The sequence below is a fragment of the Cryptomeria japonica genome, chromosome 2, assembly GCF_030272615.1.
Source record: "Cryptomeria japonica chromosome 2, Sugi_1.0, whole genome shotgun sequence".
In the NCBI taxonomy this organism is placed as follows: Eukaryota; Viridiplantae; Streptophyta; class Pinopsida; order Cupressales; family Cupressaceae; genus Cryptomeria; species Cryptomeria japonica.
The window spans coordinates 303,276,370-303,296,817 of NC_081406.1; the positions used below are offsets into that span (position 1 = coordinate 303,276,370).

Genomic DNA, 20,448 nt, shown 5'->3' on the forward strand with positions numbered 1-20,448 from the left:
ACGTTTCCAAAGGTATTGATTTATGATTGGCAACACTCGATGTTTCTCAAGGAGAATAATGGTGCAAAACACATTAGTGAAGAATTACATGGTCCTTGTAAACATTGATTTGAATTTGATAAGTACTTGCCATTCACTTGCAACTTGCAAGGAACCACTCTTTCCAAAAAAATGATAGCCACTTTTTCCATCTCTCAAACATATTAAATAAATAAAGGAAAATGTCTCATTAACAATGGCATTGCAATTACAGCTGAAGCACCTCAACACATTTTAGAATTCAAGGAAACCAAAATTCAACCTTGTGTGTTCAAGAGTTCAAAAATTGACTACAAAACTTGTCAGCATCAAGGTTCATAATCTTTATCATCCTGTTTGATGACAAGCATTCATGTCAGTAAATCATAAGTATTCTATGACAGTGCAGCAATCAATCTTCCTAGTATTGATCAGCTTAGAAATATGAAAGTATTTTTCTTTAAATACTTTCTTCCATGTCTTTTATCAAACAAAGCTTTTCATTCTTAATGTGAAAGGAATTCTCAAAAAGCAGCCTTCTCTTAAAAGCAGAATGAAAAGCACATACCTTTATTATATCAACAGTAGCTGCATGTGATGCTGATGTATATACTCTTTCTCTTGCATTTCTTGCCTGACCATAAGACAGCCAATGTTCATGCGAGAGCAAACAAAATTTGTTGGTCTAGATGCTACGTGCATGTGGACATAAAACATGCATCAATGCACCTAATGTGCATCAGATCAAAATGATTAAATCGTGTGGATAAACTTCAACCTCAAAAAGAAATTGAAATTGGTTTGACATAAATATGATTCATTACAGGCTGCTATGTGCCATTGATATTCATTCTTCTGTGTCATGCATGTTTTATATGCAAATAGTACCATCTCATGAGATCCACGCATAATAATAATTCATATCCCTAGGTTCATAACATATAAACCTGCATTGATGCAAAAAGAAATTCAACACAATTAATGTCTTCTAATCTCATTGGAGTTACTTACTTGAAGTTCCCAATCTGTACATGAAGTTACGAGGAATAGTAAAACTGTTTGTACAAAAAGGCCACAGATATTTCCCAGCCAGAGTCCCTGAAATATCCATGAAAATTTGGCATAAGCAACAAATTAAAATGTTAATAAGTAATATTCTATTGTTTTATTTGTAAACATTTGAACAAGTCTCTTCCATGTTTATTACTTTGGCCATTGCTTTATGTTTTTATGTGCTATAAAACAGCCAAGTCAAGCTTGTAATGGAAATAGTTTGTATAGAACTATGTAGCAATGAAGTCTAGACAATGAAATATAATATAAATTTAGCTTTATTCCAACAACTAGTGTATCATTAACCATTTCTAATTTCTGGCATCTCATTTTGAAATAATAATTCTGAAATGAACAGACTATTATTTTCACGTTTGGGTATGACCGCTTCACAGCATGCCTTATAACATGGAAAATAATTTATATTCTCAGACTACCGCTGAGAATGATCTAGCCAGTTGAACACAATGCAAACCGACTCCTCAGGATTAGGGAGCAGGACAAACTGATTCATGTCAAATTGTATTTGCTAAATTTTAGAAGTGGTTTTTTACCACTGAAACCTTCAGGGCAGAGCAGTCATGTGGATGCTATTTTTAGAAAATTAGTAATAAACTAGGAGATGGGAATAAGCCAGGTGGAGGTGAAAATAAAAATGGACGATATGTAACGATTTAGAATGGAAGAATTGGGGAATGAATTCACTTTGAATCAGTTTTTTAGAGATGGGAGTCCTCACTTATGTATAGTCTTTTTCTTATCTGTAAATATAAGATTTGATGGGTATATTCTGTACTGTCAATTGTAGACGTTTTCTTCTGAAATAGTTTACTGTGAGCAATAAGAAGGATTTTGAATGTTTCTATTTTGAGTTGGCACTGCTTCAGTTTGGTATTAGAACAATAAGAAGATCCTATCAGAGATATTTACTCACTGAGTTTTGTTCTCAATCATTCTTTGGCAGTGGAAATGTAGTGAATCCAATGTGAACCGAACTGAAAAAGGTATTGGCAGTCATCCTAACAATGTTCAGCTATCTTGCAAGTCAAAGAATCCAAATACACATGCATAGCAAGGACACCACGGAGAAGAGAGAATTTAGTTTACAGCTGTCTCCAAGTCTTCAGTTAATCAACTGAGCAAAGGAGAGTTGTAGTTTTTTTCTTATGGTTGAGGGCAGAAAATCTCACCACCTTCATTGAATCCTGCCAAGCCTTGAGAAGAAGACAGAAGAGGATATTTTGATGGTGTATGGTGTAAGAATAGAAAGAGGGGCAACACATTGCAGCAGGAGCTGCAACACGAATTAAAAAAAAGGACAAAGGAAGAGAAATGGGCTATCCATAAGAGGAAAGAGAAGAACAGTAGACCGTATAATGGGGGAGAATGTGCAAGCTGGCTGCAACTGATACTGTGTGAGGAATTCTGTTTCATGAGATAGTTAAATGATTTTATTTTATTCTGCAAGGTGGCATTTAAGGGAAAAATTTGTGAAGTGAAGGAGGGAGGCAGGAGACCTTGATCTTAGACATGCCGACTCCAAATAAATAGAGAAGCTGGGTTAACGAGGAAAAAATGACCGCCAACAAGAGCCATGTGCAGAGAGAGAGAGAGATCTGGTGTGAAGTGTGCCCCTGTATGCTGTTGAGACTATTGGAAGATTTAATCCCTTCCATCTTGTAATATTGATGCTATATGTGAATGTCTGAATGCTGTAATCTATATAAATGTTAAAGGAGGAATAATAATTATAGTAGGAAACAAAGAACAAAGAAGAAAGAGGCATGATAATTGGTTTGAAATGTAGAGTTGGGCGAGCAGTGAATAACCATGTTGGCATTGTCTGTTACCTTTTACATTATGGACAGAGCATCAAATTTCGAGGCAGGTTTGGTGTAGCGAAGACTAATTTCTACAATGCATGAAATAGCTCAAGTTCTAGCAGACTTTGTGAGAAGAATTTTAATGGCTTAATAGGCAACTATAGTTATGGTTGTACATGCAAAGATGGAGTTTCAACATAATGTAGGAAAGAGGATAACTAAATTGGAAAAAAAATAAGACAAAGGTAGAGACAAAAAAACCAAGGACTAGCAAAAGGAGTTAGGAAAATTAGAGTTTGAGTTGGAGGCATATGGTACATGTTGGAGGAGTCTGAGGCATGCAATAATAATGTCACATCAGCCACTTCCATAGTGGATGACTACAGGGAAATAAACAAATAAATAACTAAAATTAAAATGCCATTCAAAGAGGAGGACACAAAGGAGAGTTAAAGCATGAGTATGGGCATGAACAATAAGAATTAAATGGATCAGAAGTACTGGCAGTGTCATGCCATTGATAAGGCATGGGCACCACATGAAGAGTATGGGTAGCCTTCGCTGCATTAAAGAGTGCCTTCTTGTGGAGTATCATGATTGCAGGATATGCACAAATTGAATGATTGAAAAGGCTTTAGAAAATTTCAAGCAAACGGAATTGGTAGGTGTAAATCCAAAGTTCGCAACCTTTGTCTACATCTATCCTGCCTGCCCATGCAAAAATGAGAGCTTTCAAATAGGCTATGGGCATCTGCCAAGCCTTAAGAGGATAGGGAGACTCAATTAAAGAAGTAGGAGTGACAATCTTTGATATACAAGTTGGTGCCCAAAGGTGTTCTTGTTCTCACTAAGTAAAAGAAATTCACATGGAATTTTGCTAGTATTGTGGTGTAATGCCCACAAATGCTTCCCAATAGTAACAATGAATTTACTTGCAACTGCAGCAATCACACATTGACTACCTAGTGGAGGATGTCTTCACATATTGTGTTTGTTGTAGATAAATCTAGTGGAAGGAAAAGGCCATTGGATTTTCTAGAATGTATTGAGGACTTTAAGAGGAGAATGGCGGTGAAAATCTAATATAGCTACTGTGTAGGTCATGAATAAGGAATTTGGTTCAACATGGAAGCAGTGGCCAAGGATAGTGGTGTATGCCATAAGACTGGTGCGTGAAAATAAAAAGTACTTAAAAATGTGGAACCAGGCATGGTAGAACATGGTGTGCTATTCACATACATGTATTGCTTCCATTTTTAAATCATGGTGCAACCATGTTCATATGGCTGGAGTTTAGTAAGGGCATGAGGGTTGTTCCAACTTCCTTGGTAGACTTTTACACAAAAGAAATGTAGAGGCACGGAGAAGGCACATCTAGGTTGGACAAATACCTCAAAGAACTGTGGTCTCATGGATTGCACCAATTGTAGGATACTCACAAAATGGATTTGTTGAAAAGGGCTTTAGGAAATTTCAATTGACTGCAATTGCTAGGTGTAAAGAAAAATTTATATGACTATGTTGATGTCTTTCCTACCTTTGCTGAAATGAGAGCTTGGGAACAAGTTTTACACAAAGATGGGAGGCTAAACGACAACAAAATTACTAGTTAATCTTGTCTTTTTGGCTCCCAATTCTCAGTAGCCAACGAAGTTAGCAGGAGATAAGGCATCAAGGTTCAATAGCTAGGTAGGAGCTCTAACTAAAGGATGATTGGAGGCCATACTAGTATTTTGATAGGGTATAGATTTTATGGAATGCATATGCTAATGACCTTTTTCCAACAAAATCAGGGCATCTAGAAGTGGTAAAAGAGCTAATAAAGGGGAAGCCCGAGGCTGTTGAGATACCAACAAGGTGAGGAATGGACATGCTACACTCAGTGGCCAAGTAAGTACATAATATTTGGCATTAAGAGAATTTGGTAGCTTTTGAAAGACATGAGAAAATAGATCCTTAAAATCCTTATAATGAAATGTTATCCTTCAAAAGTTGAAGGGATTTATTTATGTTTGTTATATTTGTGTAAATGACCATTACTTGGTCTGATTTGTATCGTTGTAGAATCAATAGTTAAATCTATTAGGGGTTCATATATGCCTCTTAGAATGCTATTTTCTTTTAATGTCTTATTAGCATTGCCTTCCTTGTTCAATATTTACTGCATACATCAATAGATTTGATTTACAATTACTTAATAATGTACGTGATAATGGCTTCATTATTGGAACTATCAAGTGATTTAGAGGAAGGCTACTATAGTTGTACCAGATTGTTGCATGATGACCATATTTTGACTACAACTTTATAGAGACATACACTCTTTACCGATATCCTTTTCTTATTCTTAGTAAGAGTTAGGATTGCATGGCAACTTGTACCTAGGTATATTTGGATCTCCATGCCCACAGAGATATCTTGGATGATAGTATTATTGAAAAAACCTAGTTAATAAGGATATCACTCAACCTTGTCTAAAATAACGTAATGGAACATGGTGTTGCTCACTCTCAAATTATGAGTAGAAATGATTGAAGCGTGTTTAAATAACTTGATCAAATGATTAAGTATATTACTTACAAGTCTTAGAAAAAAGAAATTGATTAATGAGGATTAAATAGACTTAATATCTTTAGGAGAAATGCATATGACTTCAATCCAGTTTGGAAGCAAGTATGTAGATAGTCCTTGGGCAAAGGATGCCCATGTGACCTCAAGTTTGTAAGGGAGGATTTAGGGGATAACTTCAATGTTGGGGTTTTCCTGAACTCGTTTGACCTTTCCTCTTCAGTATGCTTTAGTCTAAGGCTGAAACTTGCATTAGATGGTTCTGAATGAGTAAAGGAAACTTGATAACTCGTATCTAATAATGATACAAAATTAGGCTGATAGAATCTGATGGGGTGAACGATGAGTATTCTTATTTGCTACATGTGCCTGATTTCAGGTTGAGCTTGAGATGACATTTCTTAGGATCGCCTATGCCATCTATAGGAAAAAACTATAAATAATACTGAATAAGGTTGGATATTTTATCCTTGTATCTACCTAATAAAGAATGTGTTTCTAAATAGTGTGATTTGGAGAACAATTTGAATAAAGGAGTGAGTTTTGTTACTTTGTAAGTCGGCATTTGTTTATGTGTACATGTTGAATAGAGGCCATCTCAAATGGGTTCATTGAGATTCTTATGTATTTGTAAAATTCAATCCCAGACCTATAAGATAACTGAATAGTTTACAAGATCCCTTTCAGGTAATGTAATCTGATTGTTAGCTAGGGTGTAAACCCTTAAAATGATTTTTTTAGATCTATGTCCCAGTACTCTAATGTCACAATGCTGAATTAAGATCAATATGAGAGTTGAATTCTTGTCATCACAATTGGTGTTGAGTTAGGGACTCCATGAGGGCGTAGGTAGAGAAAAGTTGTTCTCTTAACATAACTTGTCCCACTCATCCTAAGGTGATCATTGAAATTATAAAAACTATAACCAATTTTTTAGATAATATTATTGTTTCTTCGGCATGACAAGAGTCAAGGAGCATGCTCTACCAAAAGAAGTATTCAGTTGTATCACAAGGTTGGTCGGTTTTCACCAATAGCATGCAAGTGATAGATGCCAGGAGCTACCTTATTTCATAGGGTTAGTCAGATTTCACCAATAGCATGTAGGTGATACATGCTAGGAGCTACACGATTTTATAAGGTTTAGATAGGCTTTTGGTAGTAGTGTGCAGGTCATGGAGGCCAGTAGCATGCAGGAAATGGATGCCAAGATCTGCTTGTCTGAGGAGTTCAGTATTGACATTGGTGTATCAAGAGAATTGTGTGTGTTTGCTATGTGGTGTTTGCCTAAGGTAGGATTTTCTGGTTTGATTATAAATTCAGTTTGTGTGACTTGGATCTATGGTATAACCATACGAAATCTTGATTATGTAACTTATACAATGGTTTGATGAGCTAGAGATTAAACAGTTGTGTGAGTATTATTACTCGCCTTAGGTATTGCGCACATTCTACATGTCCTTGCCATTGAAGATTTCAAGTAGTATGGGATGCTTGATTGTTGTCATAGATGGTAGTGGATTGGGCAAAGGATGGGACCCACAATGTAGTATGGGAAGCACCAACATTCTTTTTTCAGATTAGATCTACGTATGGGCTTATGTGTTCATGAACTAGGTAGTGAGATGATGCATATAGTAGATTGCATCCACTTCCATTGTGCTAGTTGATCTTTATGTGAACATGTGATGATGTGTGGATCATTCACACTAGATAAGTGTGATGTATGCTTGAGCTAGTTGCTATTGTACTTGTGATGTGCATATGAGTTAGTCACTAATGTACTTATGAGGTGTATAAGAGCTAGTCACTATTGTACTTGTGATGTGTGTATGAGCTAGTCACTGTTGTACTTGTAATGTGTGTATCAGCTAGTCACTGTTATACTTGTGATGTGTGTATGAGCTACTCACCCTATGTATAGGTGATGTATGCTCAAGCCAATCATTGTGCAAATTGAGATTTTGGAATGATATTGACTCTATATGATTTTGTATGTTTGTAGACTAATAATTGGCATGGAACCAACACTTGACTAAAACATGTTATCATTCTACTGTAACTAGATCAATTTAAAGGCATAAGCTTAATTAATAGTCCTAAGTTAAAAGCAAGATCCAAGATCTCATATAAGAGGAGAGGATTAACACTCTCTATCATTGGTGTATGAACTATAGAGCCTTTGATTCCCACATAGGGATAAATAGATAGGGTCATCAGGAATGAACCCTCGAGGTTTAGTTTTGAGTCTAGGGATGACCTTGACATCAGGAGCTTGCCACTTTCTAGTATATAATTTTGAGTGGTGGAGTGAAGTTATCGCTGCAATGGCGGTGCCTTAAGTTGGCAATTGTTGTGAATTGAATCTAGAAAAAAAATTAGTAACAAACAAGGGAAGTTGTTACAAATAAGAAGGTAAAGAAAAGGAGATCTATAATGAAGGCTTTGAAGAGTTATGAATAGATGAAAAATAATGATGAGGATAAATATGGTCACTCATGAGCAAGAGTTATGTTTAGAGAGGCAAGCTAGAAAGCCAAGGATTGGCAAAGGGATAGAACTATTAAAATAGGAAAATATTAAATCTCTTGAAGAGTTGGCAATATCATTAGTAAATGAAAGACCCCTAAACGTGATCTTCCAAGAGTTTCAAAGAGAAGAGGTAGATGAATGGGATGAAGATAAAGAGAATGAGTGAAACGGAGTTGTTGTGTTGTGTTACCCTAGAGAAGGGGAAGGTATTGAAAATTGCAACGAAAAGGAATGCAAACTGTTGACGTGTTTTTTATGACTACGTCGAACACAGAATAAAGTTACCAACGGTCACCTTACTCTCTCTTAAACAAAGTGCGATTGCATACTAAGATTGCAAGAAGTTCAAACAATCAACTCCAAGGTTCCTTTATGCTACGGACGTGACTCAGTTGGTTGATGTGATTGCTGGTAATCCAAGGGGCCTTACGTTTGCATCATTCTTTCACTTCTTTGTTGTGGCTGGAACTCCATCATCGGATATGGTAATTCTGCGATGTTGCTACTTCAAACGGGCTAAAATGAACTGAAAATAAAGGGGAAAGGGTTTAGAAGGATCTAAATCTATTCCTAAGGGCAATGATAACAATGAATAGTTCTCTAGTGGACAAATTCCATATAAACCAAGCTCTGCTTCGCCAAGTTTAACTACAACTACGCAAGAACCGGTGCAATCTTTTGAGGATGTTGAAGGATTTTCAAATCGAGAAAGTGCAATTGAATACCCAAAGCGGCGCAATCCAAACGACTATCCACAACCGAACTTAGCACAAGTTTAGTGGTTCAAGCTAACTTTACACAACTTACAATCAGCAAGATGCAAAAAGTATGAACCATGGAAATTCATCAAACACCATTACATTCTCCATTGAAATCAAAGCACTTCATCTAACAATTGAGAAAATAAAATTCTACTCTAAGTGAGGAAGGTGAAACCATGCAAGTCTTGAAAAAATAACTTAAGTGGACACCATTAGAGAACAATGTTTCACTGTTATTTTCTCAAAAAACTTATCGCAACAATTTCATACAAAGCTCCCTCCTGATACAAATGAGGGGGGTCACCCCTTTATATAGGCCTTGGGCCATGATTACATGCAAAACCCTAATTAGGGTTTCACCCTAGAAGATTCCCCACTCAAGATGCAACAAGATGGGAATTGGTTATTTAATACCTACTAAGCCCATGTACAATTAATTCAAAAGTACCCAAAATAGCATCCATTGCGCATTAAATGCACCACCTCTTTCAAATTCGCCCAACATGAGTTGAATATTCATCCATGCAAAAATCACCCCATTATGTCATAAATGCTCCATCATTTCCACATGCGATGGCTGCATGCAAAAAGAATCTGCCATAAATTCAACATGCAATGACTGGGTCGCCATTTGGTCAAATATTCCGGCAATGAATGCGCCACTATACCGCCATGCGTTCAATAGACCCTCGCCATGCAAGTGAACCATGTCGTCGTATATCTACTCATGTACATCTCGAATTGTCGAAGAGAGAAAATTTGATTCGGGAAGAATTTTCTTGAAGTCTCTTCAACTTTCTTTGCTTAAAGAAGGTTTTTCATCAATTCTGCACATTTCCTATTTTTTAGGAAAATTTTCAAATTAGGGTTCCACAGTCCAAGATAGATAAAATTCTCCTATGAATCCAAATCTGTAAAAATTTTGAAATTTGGATGTGATTTGATGCTCGAGAATGGATTTTTAAAAACTTTTCCTGGGGGAAATTTCTTGTTCAGTTCATCCCTGATCCCTTCCTTGCCAAGAAATTGTTTTTTTACCTTCAATTCATCCCGGCGTGGAATTCATGTTGTGAAGGAATTATCGTTTGGAAAGAAATTTGTTCCTTTCCCCTGAGGAAGGAAATTCCTCATGCCTTAGCCAATTTTTTGAGTTTTAAATACTGAGCATGGAATTCACTCTTCATGGTGGAATTCATCACTTCCAAGCCTTGGAAAAATTTTCAATTTTCCTGACTAGGAATAGGATTTTGACTTTGATGGATAAAATTCATCCTTTCCATGCTCTTCCTTGATACCTTGACTTAGGCACCTGCCTTTGAACTTGGGCAATGATTCTACATTGGTAAGGAATTTTGTGATTTTGAAGCTTTCCATGACCATCAAATTTTGGCATCCTAGTACCTTCCTTATGCACAAATCTCACTTGGTGATGGAATTTTGAACCTTCTTGGATTTTCATGCCTTGGCCAATTTGACGCCCTCCTGAGGAGTAGGGTGCAATTCCTCTCAAGGCATGGAATTCACTCTGCCATGGAATTTCTTCCTTCCTTTGATTTTCTTTGATGGTCATTTCATCATCTTTTCCTTGGCCAAGTAGTTTTTTCTTTTTTTTTTTTTGATATTTCGTTTCTGTTCCGTCAATTCCTTTGGCTCGTAAGCAATAAAGCTTACTAAGGGTTTGGAAATTTCAGTGGTGCTGAAGCAAGATTTAGGATTTTCACCAGCCATAACTTCTCCCAAGAGATCTAAATGACTTAGAGCAATTGATAGCATAAGTGGAATACAACATCATCACCCCACCCACAAACAGGAACTCCAAACAATTTAGGCCACTCCAAAACCCTAAACCTAAGCAGAACCACTTGAGCGAACAAGCTCAAGGGAAACCAGCACCAAAGGTTGAAAACCAAAACCAAAACAAAAACCAACGGGGAAACAAACAAGAAAGAAAAACAAAACAAAACAAGCCAAAAACCCCAAAAACTAATAGGAAAACAAACAAAGCAAACAGAAAGGAAACCTACCTTAACAAAAATTTAGGATGGACAATACTCACAAGACCTTAATATATACAACTCCTAACATGATTTCTCAAGATGTGCAGGAGCAATAGGGCATCAGTCATGGTTAGAAGCCTTGTCGGTTTATCTTTAAACTCAGAAAAGTAAACTTTCATAATGCAACTCTCAAACTTAAACAAAACTTCAGGAAAGATTAACAATTGTGGCAACTCATCGAGACCATGATCAATCCATAAGCAAGTTCTTCTTCCTAAATCTCCAAAATCAAATTCATAGCTTTCAAATTCAGGAGCAAGGAAAGAGACAACCTGGTGGTTTTCGTGCATGGGCTAGAATTCTGGTGTGTGCTTCATCAGGAGGTCGAAGCTGGTGGTGTGTCATCCCACTTGCATCTGAAATATGCAGATTGGGATCACATTCAATGGCAAGCAAACTGTGGTGTGAGCTGGATTTGAATGGGAACTTGGAAATACAGGACATTTCTCCAGCTAACTCCTTTTGAATATTTGATAACGAGTTGAGCCCCAACCCGAATTGCTCTTCATTCTTCACTTCTATCATGGCAACTTGTTCCTCAATCGGCATCTCATGTATCTCACTTTCTTTTAACAATTCTTCTTGGATCTTGAGTAGAGGTTCAAGCACTGACCCAACCTACGTTTCATACTCTACTTCCATCTCAGCGGTGTTGGCATTTTTGATGTTTATGTTGTGATTGTCATTGATGGACACACACTTGCATTGAGATCCTCTTTGTTTGTATGAGCTAGATTACAAACCGGTATTTGTTCCAACCGGTATGGTGTAGGTATGTTGTATTATAGTCTTTAGACTATTGATGTTTTGCAGAATGTGTTTCCCGGTCTGAAGCGGCATGTTAACCTCAAGTGGTACGAGGGATTAAAGCGGCATAACACATTTCCACCAGTCTTCATTTCTGTCACACCGGCAACCAGCATTTTGTATGAACCGGTAGTACTTTGTGATGAGTTACCACCCATCGATTGTTTGACGGTGCCGACACTGTAGCGATGCTTTTTGTGACGTACTACCTAGTATGTCCAGGTTCATTGAGCCTAGGAAATTGTAATGCAATCCTATTGGACCGACATGAAATCAGTTTCCTTTATAAGGACATCATGTCTAGGGTTTTAGGAAGTTGTTATTGTTGTTGCGATAGTCGATATTGCGGCTAGGGTTTAAGGTGGTTGAGGAGTTGGAGAGAATATGAATGTGTAGAAGACTGAAGTAATGCTGGAATGCATTAGGAACAAGCTATCAAGGATCTAACCGAGCAGTCTGTGCTATTAGCTAGATCAAACACTTGTTGATTACTCACATCTTTGACAAGTCTGTAGCCCTTAACCGGGTAGGCCCAAAAGCCTCTTGTAAATCCTCTAACAAGGTGGTTCACATCTGTGAGTCTAAAATCCTCTAGCAAGGTAGTCTTTAATCGGACTTGTCTCCTAACAGAGATTGAGATTCCTAACAGGATCTGTTCTGGTAAAGAACACTGTAAGACCTTAACCGGTCTGACCTTAACAGGTCTAGTTCCTATCCTGCAAATAGTGACTTGTGAGTTCCATCTCACTGTGGTTTTTCCCATTTGGGTTTCCACGTCTAAATATCTTGTGTTATGGTGTTTTTGCTTCTGTGGGTAAATGCATTATTAGCTATTTGGTTTGCATGTTTGTTAACTGGTCTGTCTGTTAAACTGCTTTACCATTTGACTGCTAGTCTTGCAAAGTGTTTAAGTGAAAAGATTTTTGGCATACTAATTCACCCCCCCCTCTTTGTATTTATCAAGCGGCCCACTGACTATCACATATTCCTTCCCGCCTCAAGCTGCTTATCATTTCTTCCATCTGGAGAATGCACGAATGGACTTCTTCATCAAGGAGCATCTCTTCTTGCTTGACTGTGGAAACATTGCTTGCATTTGTTTGAATATCTTCCATTTCTTTGTCAACCTCCATTTCAGCGGATGTTCCTTTCCTTGGCATGAGGTACGCAAATTTTCTCTTGACTGAATTGTGTTGATTGTCCCGCTCAATCGTGCTTTCTTCACTACAAGATGTTGCAGTAATACCTTCTTCATTTGATTCTAAGTCAATTGGTTGAAGGTGAGCATTCCGCCACTTTTCTATAGTGTACATCTTTGCCGATTCTTCCAACTTTGCCTGCATCTTAGCTTGGTGAATAGCTTCCCTGCATGATGGGCATGTGACTTCGGAATGAGTGGTATTGTGGATCCTACACCAACATGGAAGCAAGATGCCCTCTACGCACAAGTCTTTCTCAATACTTAAGCCTTTCTTAACCATCTCCTTGAACCTCATGAAAAATTCACTTTCACCAATTGAAGCTTCAGGTTCTACTTTTACTAGTACAACGGGCTCATGTACTTTTGTAAAAGAAACTTTTCCTTGCAAGGCTAATTCCATTCTTGATAGAAATGTTAAACAATGCATCTCATTGTGTCCGCCAGTGTTATGAATTCTACAACTATTCCTTGATGCGAATCCAGACAAACTCCATGGATGTAACTGTGCATTCAATCTCCACCAAAGTTGAAGAATATTAACTTCTTGCTCCATTGCGAAATATTTTTTTTTTCAATTTTCTGATTTTGGGGGATTTTTGAATTTTTCACTTTATTTTTTAATTTTCGGACATATAAGAGATCTAACAGATCTCTGATCCTGCACTTGAAAGCTCATGCTAGTTCCAGCCAAATTGAATTTTTGTACTTGTGAAAATGAACGATTTGATATTCGCCCTCCTTCGAGCACCAATTTTGTTGACGTGTTTTTTATGACTACGTCGAACACAGAATAAAGTTGCCAACTGAGTCATGTCTGTAGCATAAAGGAACCTTGGAGTCGACTGTTTGAACTTCTTGCAATCTTAGCATGCAATCGCACTTTGTTCAAGAGATAGTAAGGTGACCGTTGGTAACTTTATTCTGTGTTCAACGTAGTCATAAAAAACACGTCAACACAACCTACCACAAGAGGAGGCCCAAGAAGTTGTAGCTGTGGAAGCAATCCACGTTAGAAATAAATTTGCAACAAAGATAGAGATCTTTGGAAGCATCATATGTGATGAAGATTTATTGGTTTTAGAGAACACAACCAACCAAAAGCAACTAGAGAGATGTCTAGAGAAACTTATTATTGATGAAAAGGGACTAAAAGATCATCACTTTCTTGAAGAAGGAATGATAGTGACTGATGGAGGAAGCAATAGCACAAACGTTTGTTATGTAGTAAAGGAGGACAATGCAAAAGAGGAACTGTTTTGTGAGCGACACCAGGTAGAGCAAGGAAACAAAGACCTCCTCACAAAAGATGAAATGGAAAGCTTTAATGGCCTAATGTAGAGAACGAGGAAACTCATATGGGAGTTTTTGTTTGTATGGTTAATGTGCAGTACAACAAAGGGTGGTAGAAGTGGTGCAAAAAGCAATGATGATTTCCAATGGAGGAAGAACACTAAGCCTTCAAAACGCTGGAAAAAGAGAAAAAAAACAAATTGGCATTGGAGGAGGATCTTTGTTCCAAAGAGAGGTTGAAAGCAAATGAAGAAGAAATGTGAAGTATGTATTTAATCTGGCAGACCATGGCCTTATCCTTTGGGTCGACAAAATGGTTCTACCATCTAGTGCAAATTCTTACTTGGATGTTTGATGCAATAGCATTTATGGGTAAAAGCAATCCTACATCACCAAAAAAAATGTAATACTTAAGTTCCTAAGTTTCTTAGTATGATAACTTTGTTGAAGTTTGTTTTCATATAAATTAGCTTCGAGTTAGGAGGGTCAAAATTTTGAAATGAAGGGGAGAATGATGCAAATAATTAGGACAAAATAATTTCTTAAAATCAGGAGGCATGTTGAATCGTATTTGCTAAATTTAGTCATGGTTTTTAACCACTCAGATTCTTGGGGCAGAGCAGTTATTTGGATGCTATTTTTAGAAAGTTAGTAATGAACTAGGACATGGGAATAAGCCGAGTGTAGGGGAAAATAAAAGTGGAAGATATGTAATGATTTAGAATGGAAGTATAGGGGAATGAATTTGCTGTGAGTCAGTTTTTTTGAGATTGGAGTCCTCACTTATGTATAGTCTTGTTTCTATCTGTAAATATAAGAATTGCTGGATATTTTCTGTATACTGTCAACTATGGAGGTTTTTACTTTTTATACAAGAATCTTGAATGTTTCTAGTCAGAACATCAAAAGTAGAATTCCAATAACAGTTTTATTTTTAGGATACAGCATTTTATATTATTTATCTATCAAAAATCTTAATCTGACAGGTAAAATAGACCATATAATTTTTACCAAAGTTCTCATCTATCTCTTAAGCATTGGAAACATAAATTTCAGAGCTTTGTAAATCAAGTCACTGGGGAAAGAGTAACTGACCCTGCCACCAGCATGCAGTACAAAGGCAAAAAGGAAAGCTATAGGAATGCCGACTATGTAGAATGCCCCAAGATTAATGTAAGCACCCAAACTTTGCCACCCACATCCTCTAGCAATGCCTGAAATATTATTTTCAGAAAACCATTACTTCATAACAAAAATGCTTTTGCAGTTTATGTTATCATGACTTCACAATGATTATTTTTGTAGCTTCAAATAGGATTGATTATAGAGGGTAAATCTGAACCTGAAAGAGTGCCTTGGATTCCATCCAAAAGTGAGGAAGCTGCTAGCAGTGGGATCATGCTTGCAACATAATCAATAACCTCCTTTTCATTGCTGTAAGCATGGCCCCAAACATTTCGTAGAGAGAATAAAAGGCATCCCATCAGGACTGCCTCCGTGATTGCCATAAACAAAACCACATACACTGCCAAGCGGGCAGCATGTGAATGCCCAGCTCCTAATTCATTTGAAACTCGTGTACTGCCATGCAAATATTATGAACTTTTTTGATTGAAAATGATTTGGATTAAATCTTTGATATCCTGATGTCTTCTACAACTAACAGGAGTGGTAGAAAATTACTAGTTGGCTGTAAAATGTACTAACCTTACAGCAGCACCAAAACCAAGGGGAATCATATATGCTAGAGAACCAGTGTTAACGCTGCAAAGTATAAAAAGTAAGTAGATGTAATAAAACGACCTTTTCAAAATTCATTCATAATTAAAATTCTCAATTCAGACTTCATAATTAAAATTATCACATTAAACATACATACCAGATTGAAAGAACTGATGTCTCAATTTTTGGATTGGGCAACAGGCCTGACAAGAGAACAAGCATTTCAAAGCACCAATACTCCAAACTGTTCACAGCCATAGAATAATGAAGTAACAAAATAAGTTTAATAAAAATTCTATATTCTGCCATGCACTGTTAACAACTTGTAGTATAGTATGGTGAACAAAACTTGATCTAGCCTATTTGCCAAATTGTTCTTCGCATGCTATGAAATTTGAATACCCGAAGGGTTAAAAGTATATTAACGACAAAAGTGCTATTATGTACTACGTAGATAACTTGGACCAATTCTTGCAGCTAAGATTCGAAGTAGTATACCAGATCATCAGTGAAGATGGAATGGCAAGCTTGAGAAAATCTGTAATATCATACAAAGCCTTCCTGGTAAAGGATGTCCATGTCTTCTTGCATAGAGGCGAGATGTATATATATAGTAAGAGAAGTGCCACATTGACCCAGTAGGAAATGCTGGTCGCCAAGGCAGCCCCTTTACTACCTAATCCAGTTTTAAATACCAGAACCCAGCACATGGGAACATGGAAGCACAAAGTAATTGCAGAGCATAGCATCATGGGAAAGACAATGCTTTGTGACTGGAGAAATTTTACAAGGGGTTGAAGAACTGCAAAAGCAAACAGACTGGGAATCAGCCATCTGGCAAATTTACCTGCTTCAAAAGATATTAAAGGGTCCTGCCCAAATGCAATTAGTATGTTGCCCATGTAAGCCCACACCACAGCAAGCGGTATGCTCACACAGAAAAGAGCAAAAATTGCTCTCTGCACATAAATCTCAAGCAGATGATATTCCTTTGCCCCATAGGCCTGTCCACATTGTGTTTCCAACGCACTTCCCATTCCTATCTGTACAGAATGAAGAGAAAAATAGTTGGTCTTATCAGCAAGATTACATTCATGACATATAAGGAAACTTAAATCTTCACTTTGCTTAATAGATATGCTTATAATAGACTTCAAAACTTTACAAAAAGAAGTGAACGATAATAACTGTTGAGATTGTCTTTATGGCCGATTCAATATGGAGGGTATGCAGACCGAATCGAGTTACATCTTTCATTAATTTTCCGCAAAAGGCTTTTAAGAAATTTATCGCGTGGTGAAAAAATTGACTGTTGTTCAATTCACGAAAGAAGAGATAAAAATAAGTTCAGATTTATTTATTTTGCCTTATAGCATTATATTACATTCCTCAAAACAGAATTCCAACGTTTAAATAACTTCTATTCTGACAACAAGTGGACATCAAAATGATCAAATTTGATTTTTGTTTCCGAAGGCTTACAGCTCTAGTTCATAGGTGCAATACAGGATCAAAACTACTAAAAATATTTCTATCTGCCGAATGCTGAGCAATCCTAATTGAATAAAAGGTTAATTTAGTGAATCATTTAAGAGGTATTGATAAATTTCTTAGAATTTGCAGCGCAAAGTATTGAAAACAGAAATAAGATGTATATTTAGCACTGTGGTGCAGAGCCTGACTACAAGAACATCAAAAGCCTGCCATATGATTTTGAATCTGTATTTGGGCTATTATCAAATATAATATTCTGGATATAAGTGCCCTTTTCCATATGGAAGCATTTGCAATTACCCATCTCTCATAAGTAGTAATTTGCTCTTTCACACATCTATATAGAGCTCAAATGACCCACTTGCAATCATAGCATTACTTTACCCTAGACTCAAATCCAGTAACCAGCATTTCCCAGGAGCTTGGTCACCCATTTACTTAAGTCCACTTATCTTGCAACCCTATTTCAAACGCTTAATTCATTTATCAAATGTGGATTGCAGGGATGGCTTATCTATAAAACAGAGCAATTTGATGTCTTATGAATTTAGGCTTTACAACGGCCAGTTGCTAGTTCAAGATCTATGGACTGGTGTATGTTAGGATTCAATGCAACTGAGTATATAAGGACACCAGTCATCCGAAGGAAAGGTGTCAGATTCTCGGATAATGATTAAATTTTCAACCTTTCTAAATCTTTTTCTTTTTTAGGACTCTAACAAGGAAAGGATCTCAGAGAAGTATTCAAACTGTAAACTATTACAATAAAAGCAAACCAAAGCAAAGCAAGGTTTTTAAACTTTACCAGTACTGTGATGCCGGTGACACTTGCAAAGGAAGTAGCAATAGATGCACTAGACAGCGCAAGCTCCCCTAAATGCCCTACCACCATAACAGATACAACCTGCAAGCTATATTGTAACAAACTCACAGACACCATAGGCCCTGCTAGCCAGCATTGTTTCTTTACTTCCTCCCATACTAGAGCTCCACTGTACTTCACTTCATCCTGCTCATCCCCAAATACAACTGTATCCTCCGTGGCCAGAAGTGGATCTAACATATCATTCTCATGTCCATGGCTATGACTCGAATCACCTTTCTCCATGGTTTATCGAATGGAAGAATTAAATTCAACCAACTTATAAGCCGGATTGTAATAAGAATATGAATCGTCTGTCTATAGAAGAGAGGTGAAGAACACAAAAAAATTCTCTGATCACATGAATAAGTACATGGGCGGAGAGTTAAGGATATATATACACTAAAACGCCCCATTTTTATCAAAACAAGAAATGCCCTCCTGTCAGGGATTTAACAATTTTTTATGTACAAGACGACCAAAATTTTGAGAAGACCGTATCTGATTAAGTGGAGGTTTTGGTTAGATCATCAAGCATACCTATATCTCGTCATAAACAGTTGTTTTGTATCTACCAAATTACAGATTCTTATCCACCATTAGCTTTTACCTATTTCTTTTATATTTGATTCGACAGGTAGGGGATAATCTTGTGTTCCTTTTATTACAATAATTGCAGCCTTAAATTGAGTTTTTTGAGCTATATGCTTCTTGGGATCTTCAGATCTATTCTGTATTTCAAATATTTTGAAGAAAGCTTACTCACTGTGTTTTAAACAATTATATCTCGAGTCATATCAACTGTATAGAATATGAGTTTTCAACAAACCCAGATGCGGAAATCAAACTGGGTTTGTCGGTGAATAGGTAGAGAAGGCCAACTAACAACCAAAATTCAGTTGTGATGGTACGGGCAAATTTTGGTCTTTCGAACATTTCTGCAATCACTTGCCAAGAAGGCTCTGGCTATTCAGCATTCAGGAATATATCTTTGACAAGTTCGATTCCATTTTCGGTTATACAACTTAATTTAAAGAGTTATTTTTTAAAATTATTTTATTTAGAGCATATATATCTTAAGTATAACCCATATAAAGTATTGGGGAGATAATTGTAGACAGACGAATAAAGTTTAATTAATATTCCTATTCTTTCAATTAGTCTATTAATCAAATTAAAGATTTGATTAAAATCTTTTTCTAATTAAACTAAGGTTTGACTAAGTACCCTTTAGCCATTTAATTGAATAAATCTTATTTATTTAATTAAAACCCATTTTTTCCCTTTTAATTGAATTTACATTTGATTAAAATCCATTTGCATTTAAATAAATCATTATTTATTTGTGAATAGTCCCCCAGTTGCAAAATTCTACAAATGCAAGTTGCATCTCTTTTGGCTAAAATAAATCTTTTATTATATCTAAAAATGCTTATTTCCCTCCACTTGCATTCTCCTACATTTTCCATTAGTATGCTAATATTCTTCTAGAACCCCTCTAACCCCTCATTAACTAGCCTAATTCCTCTAATCATGTCACATCCCTAAATTTGGGGGAGTCACATCTCCAAATTTGAAAGAAAGTCTTCTAAATGTGTTGAAGACTCTACCTTCTTCAACAAGTTAACTTGTTGAATCTTCCAAACTTGTAAGGTTATCTAACTTTCAACAAATTAACCTCCAAAGCCTTCAAAGAGCATTTACTGTCTCTTACAAGACATCATCCTAGCCCATGATGGTTGTCCCTTTAGCCATCCCTCAACTTTGCACAAGAGTTTACCTCTTGGACAATAACATGCTCCCTCAGATAATGGCATTATCCAATGATGTCATCTCTTGAGGTTACCCCTAATGATTACTTAGCATCTAATGCTTGTTTAGCATCCTCTCAAGCCATCTCAAGGTGACATTTGTCAACTTGGGATTGGATTGAATCCACCTCATGAATTGATAACTTTCAATCCTAGCCCTTGTTAATATTGCTCAATCTTGGCCATCCATTTCTCTATTTTCTCTATAAATAGAGCCCATTTTTTCAATCTATCCATCCATCATTGTGTGCATCAAACTTATAGTCATTTTGCGGGTTATCAAGGAGCTCAATTTGTCATCTTCAAGCACTTAGATCATCTTAGTTGCATGCTAGTTTAGCTTTCATCATGTTGATAGTATCATGTTAATCCCATTTTCATGCTAGCTTAATTCATAGCCACTATATATCAATTTCATAGCAATCTCCATGTTAGTTTAATTAGCACAT

The 20,448-nt window shown here is 36.7% G+C and overlaps 1 protein-coding gene across 1 annotated transcript; it reads right to left on the reverse strand.

Annotated features, from left to right (window-relative positions):
* Positions 1-77: 77 nt before the first annotated feature.
* LOC131075382 (protein DETOXIFICATION 16) lies at positions 78-19,187 on the reverse strand. Its single transcript, XM_058012216.2, has 9 exons — positions 18,132-19,187; positions 16,331-16,875; positions 15,990-16,076; positions 15,818-15,874; positions 15,453-15,691; positions 15,206-15,324; positions 1,030-1,116; positions 587-652; positions 78-371 (listed from the first exon to the last, which is right to left on the reverse strand). Exons 1-9 carry the CDS (start codon positions 18,432-18,434, stop codon positions 348-350), a joined length of 1,527 nt encoding a protein of 508 aa, XP_057868199.1. The 5' UTR covers positions 18,435-19,187; the 3' UTR covers positions 78-347.
* Between the last annotated feature and the right edge of the window lie 1,261 nt (positions 19,188-20,448).

What these genes read in the sequence shown, in the direction of transcription:
- LOC131075382 (XM_058012216.2), bottom strand. Translation starts at nt 18,434, where the DNA reads ATGGAGAAAGGTGATTCGAGTCATAGCCATGGACATGAGAATGATATG. An exon ending in ACATCAGTTCTTTCAATCTG is followed by an intron (nt 15,875 to 15,989) that starts GTATGTATGTTT and finishes TATACTTTGCAG; the next exon opens with CGTTAACACTGGTTCTCTAG. An exon ending in TACTGCATGCTGGTGGCAGG is followed by an intron (nt 1,117 to 15,205) that starts GTCAGTTACTCT and finishes TGGATATTTCAG; the next exon opens with GGACTCTGGCTGGGAAATAT.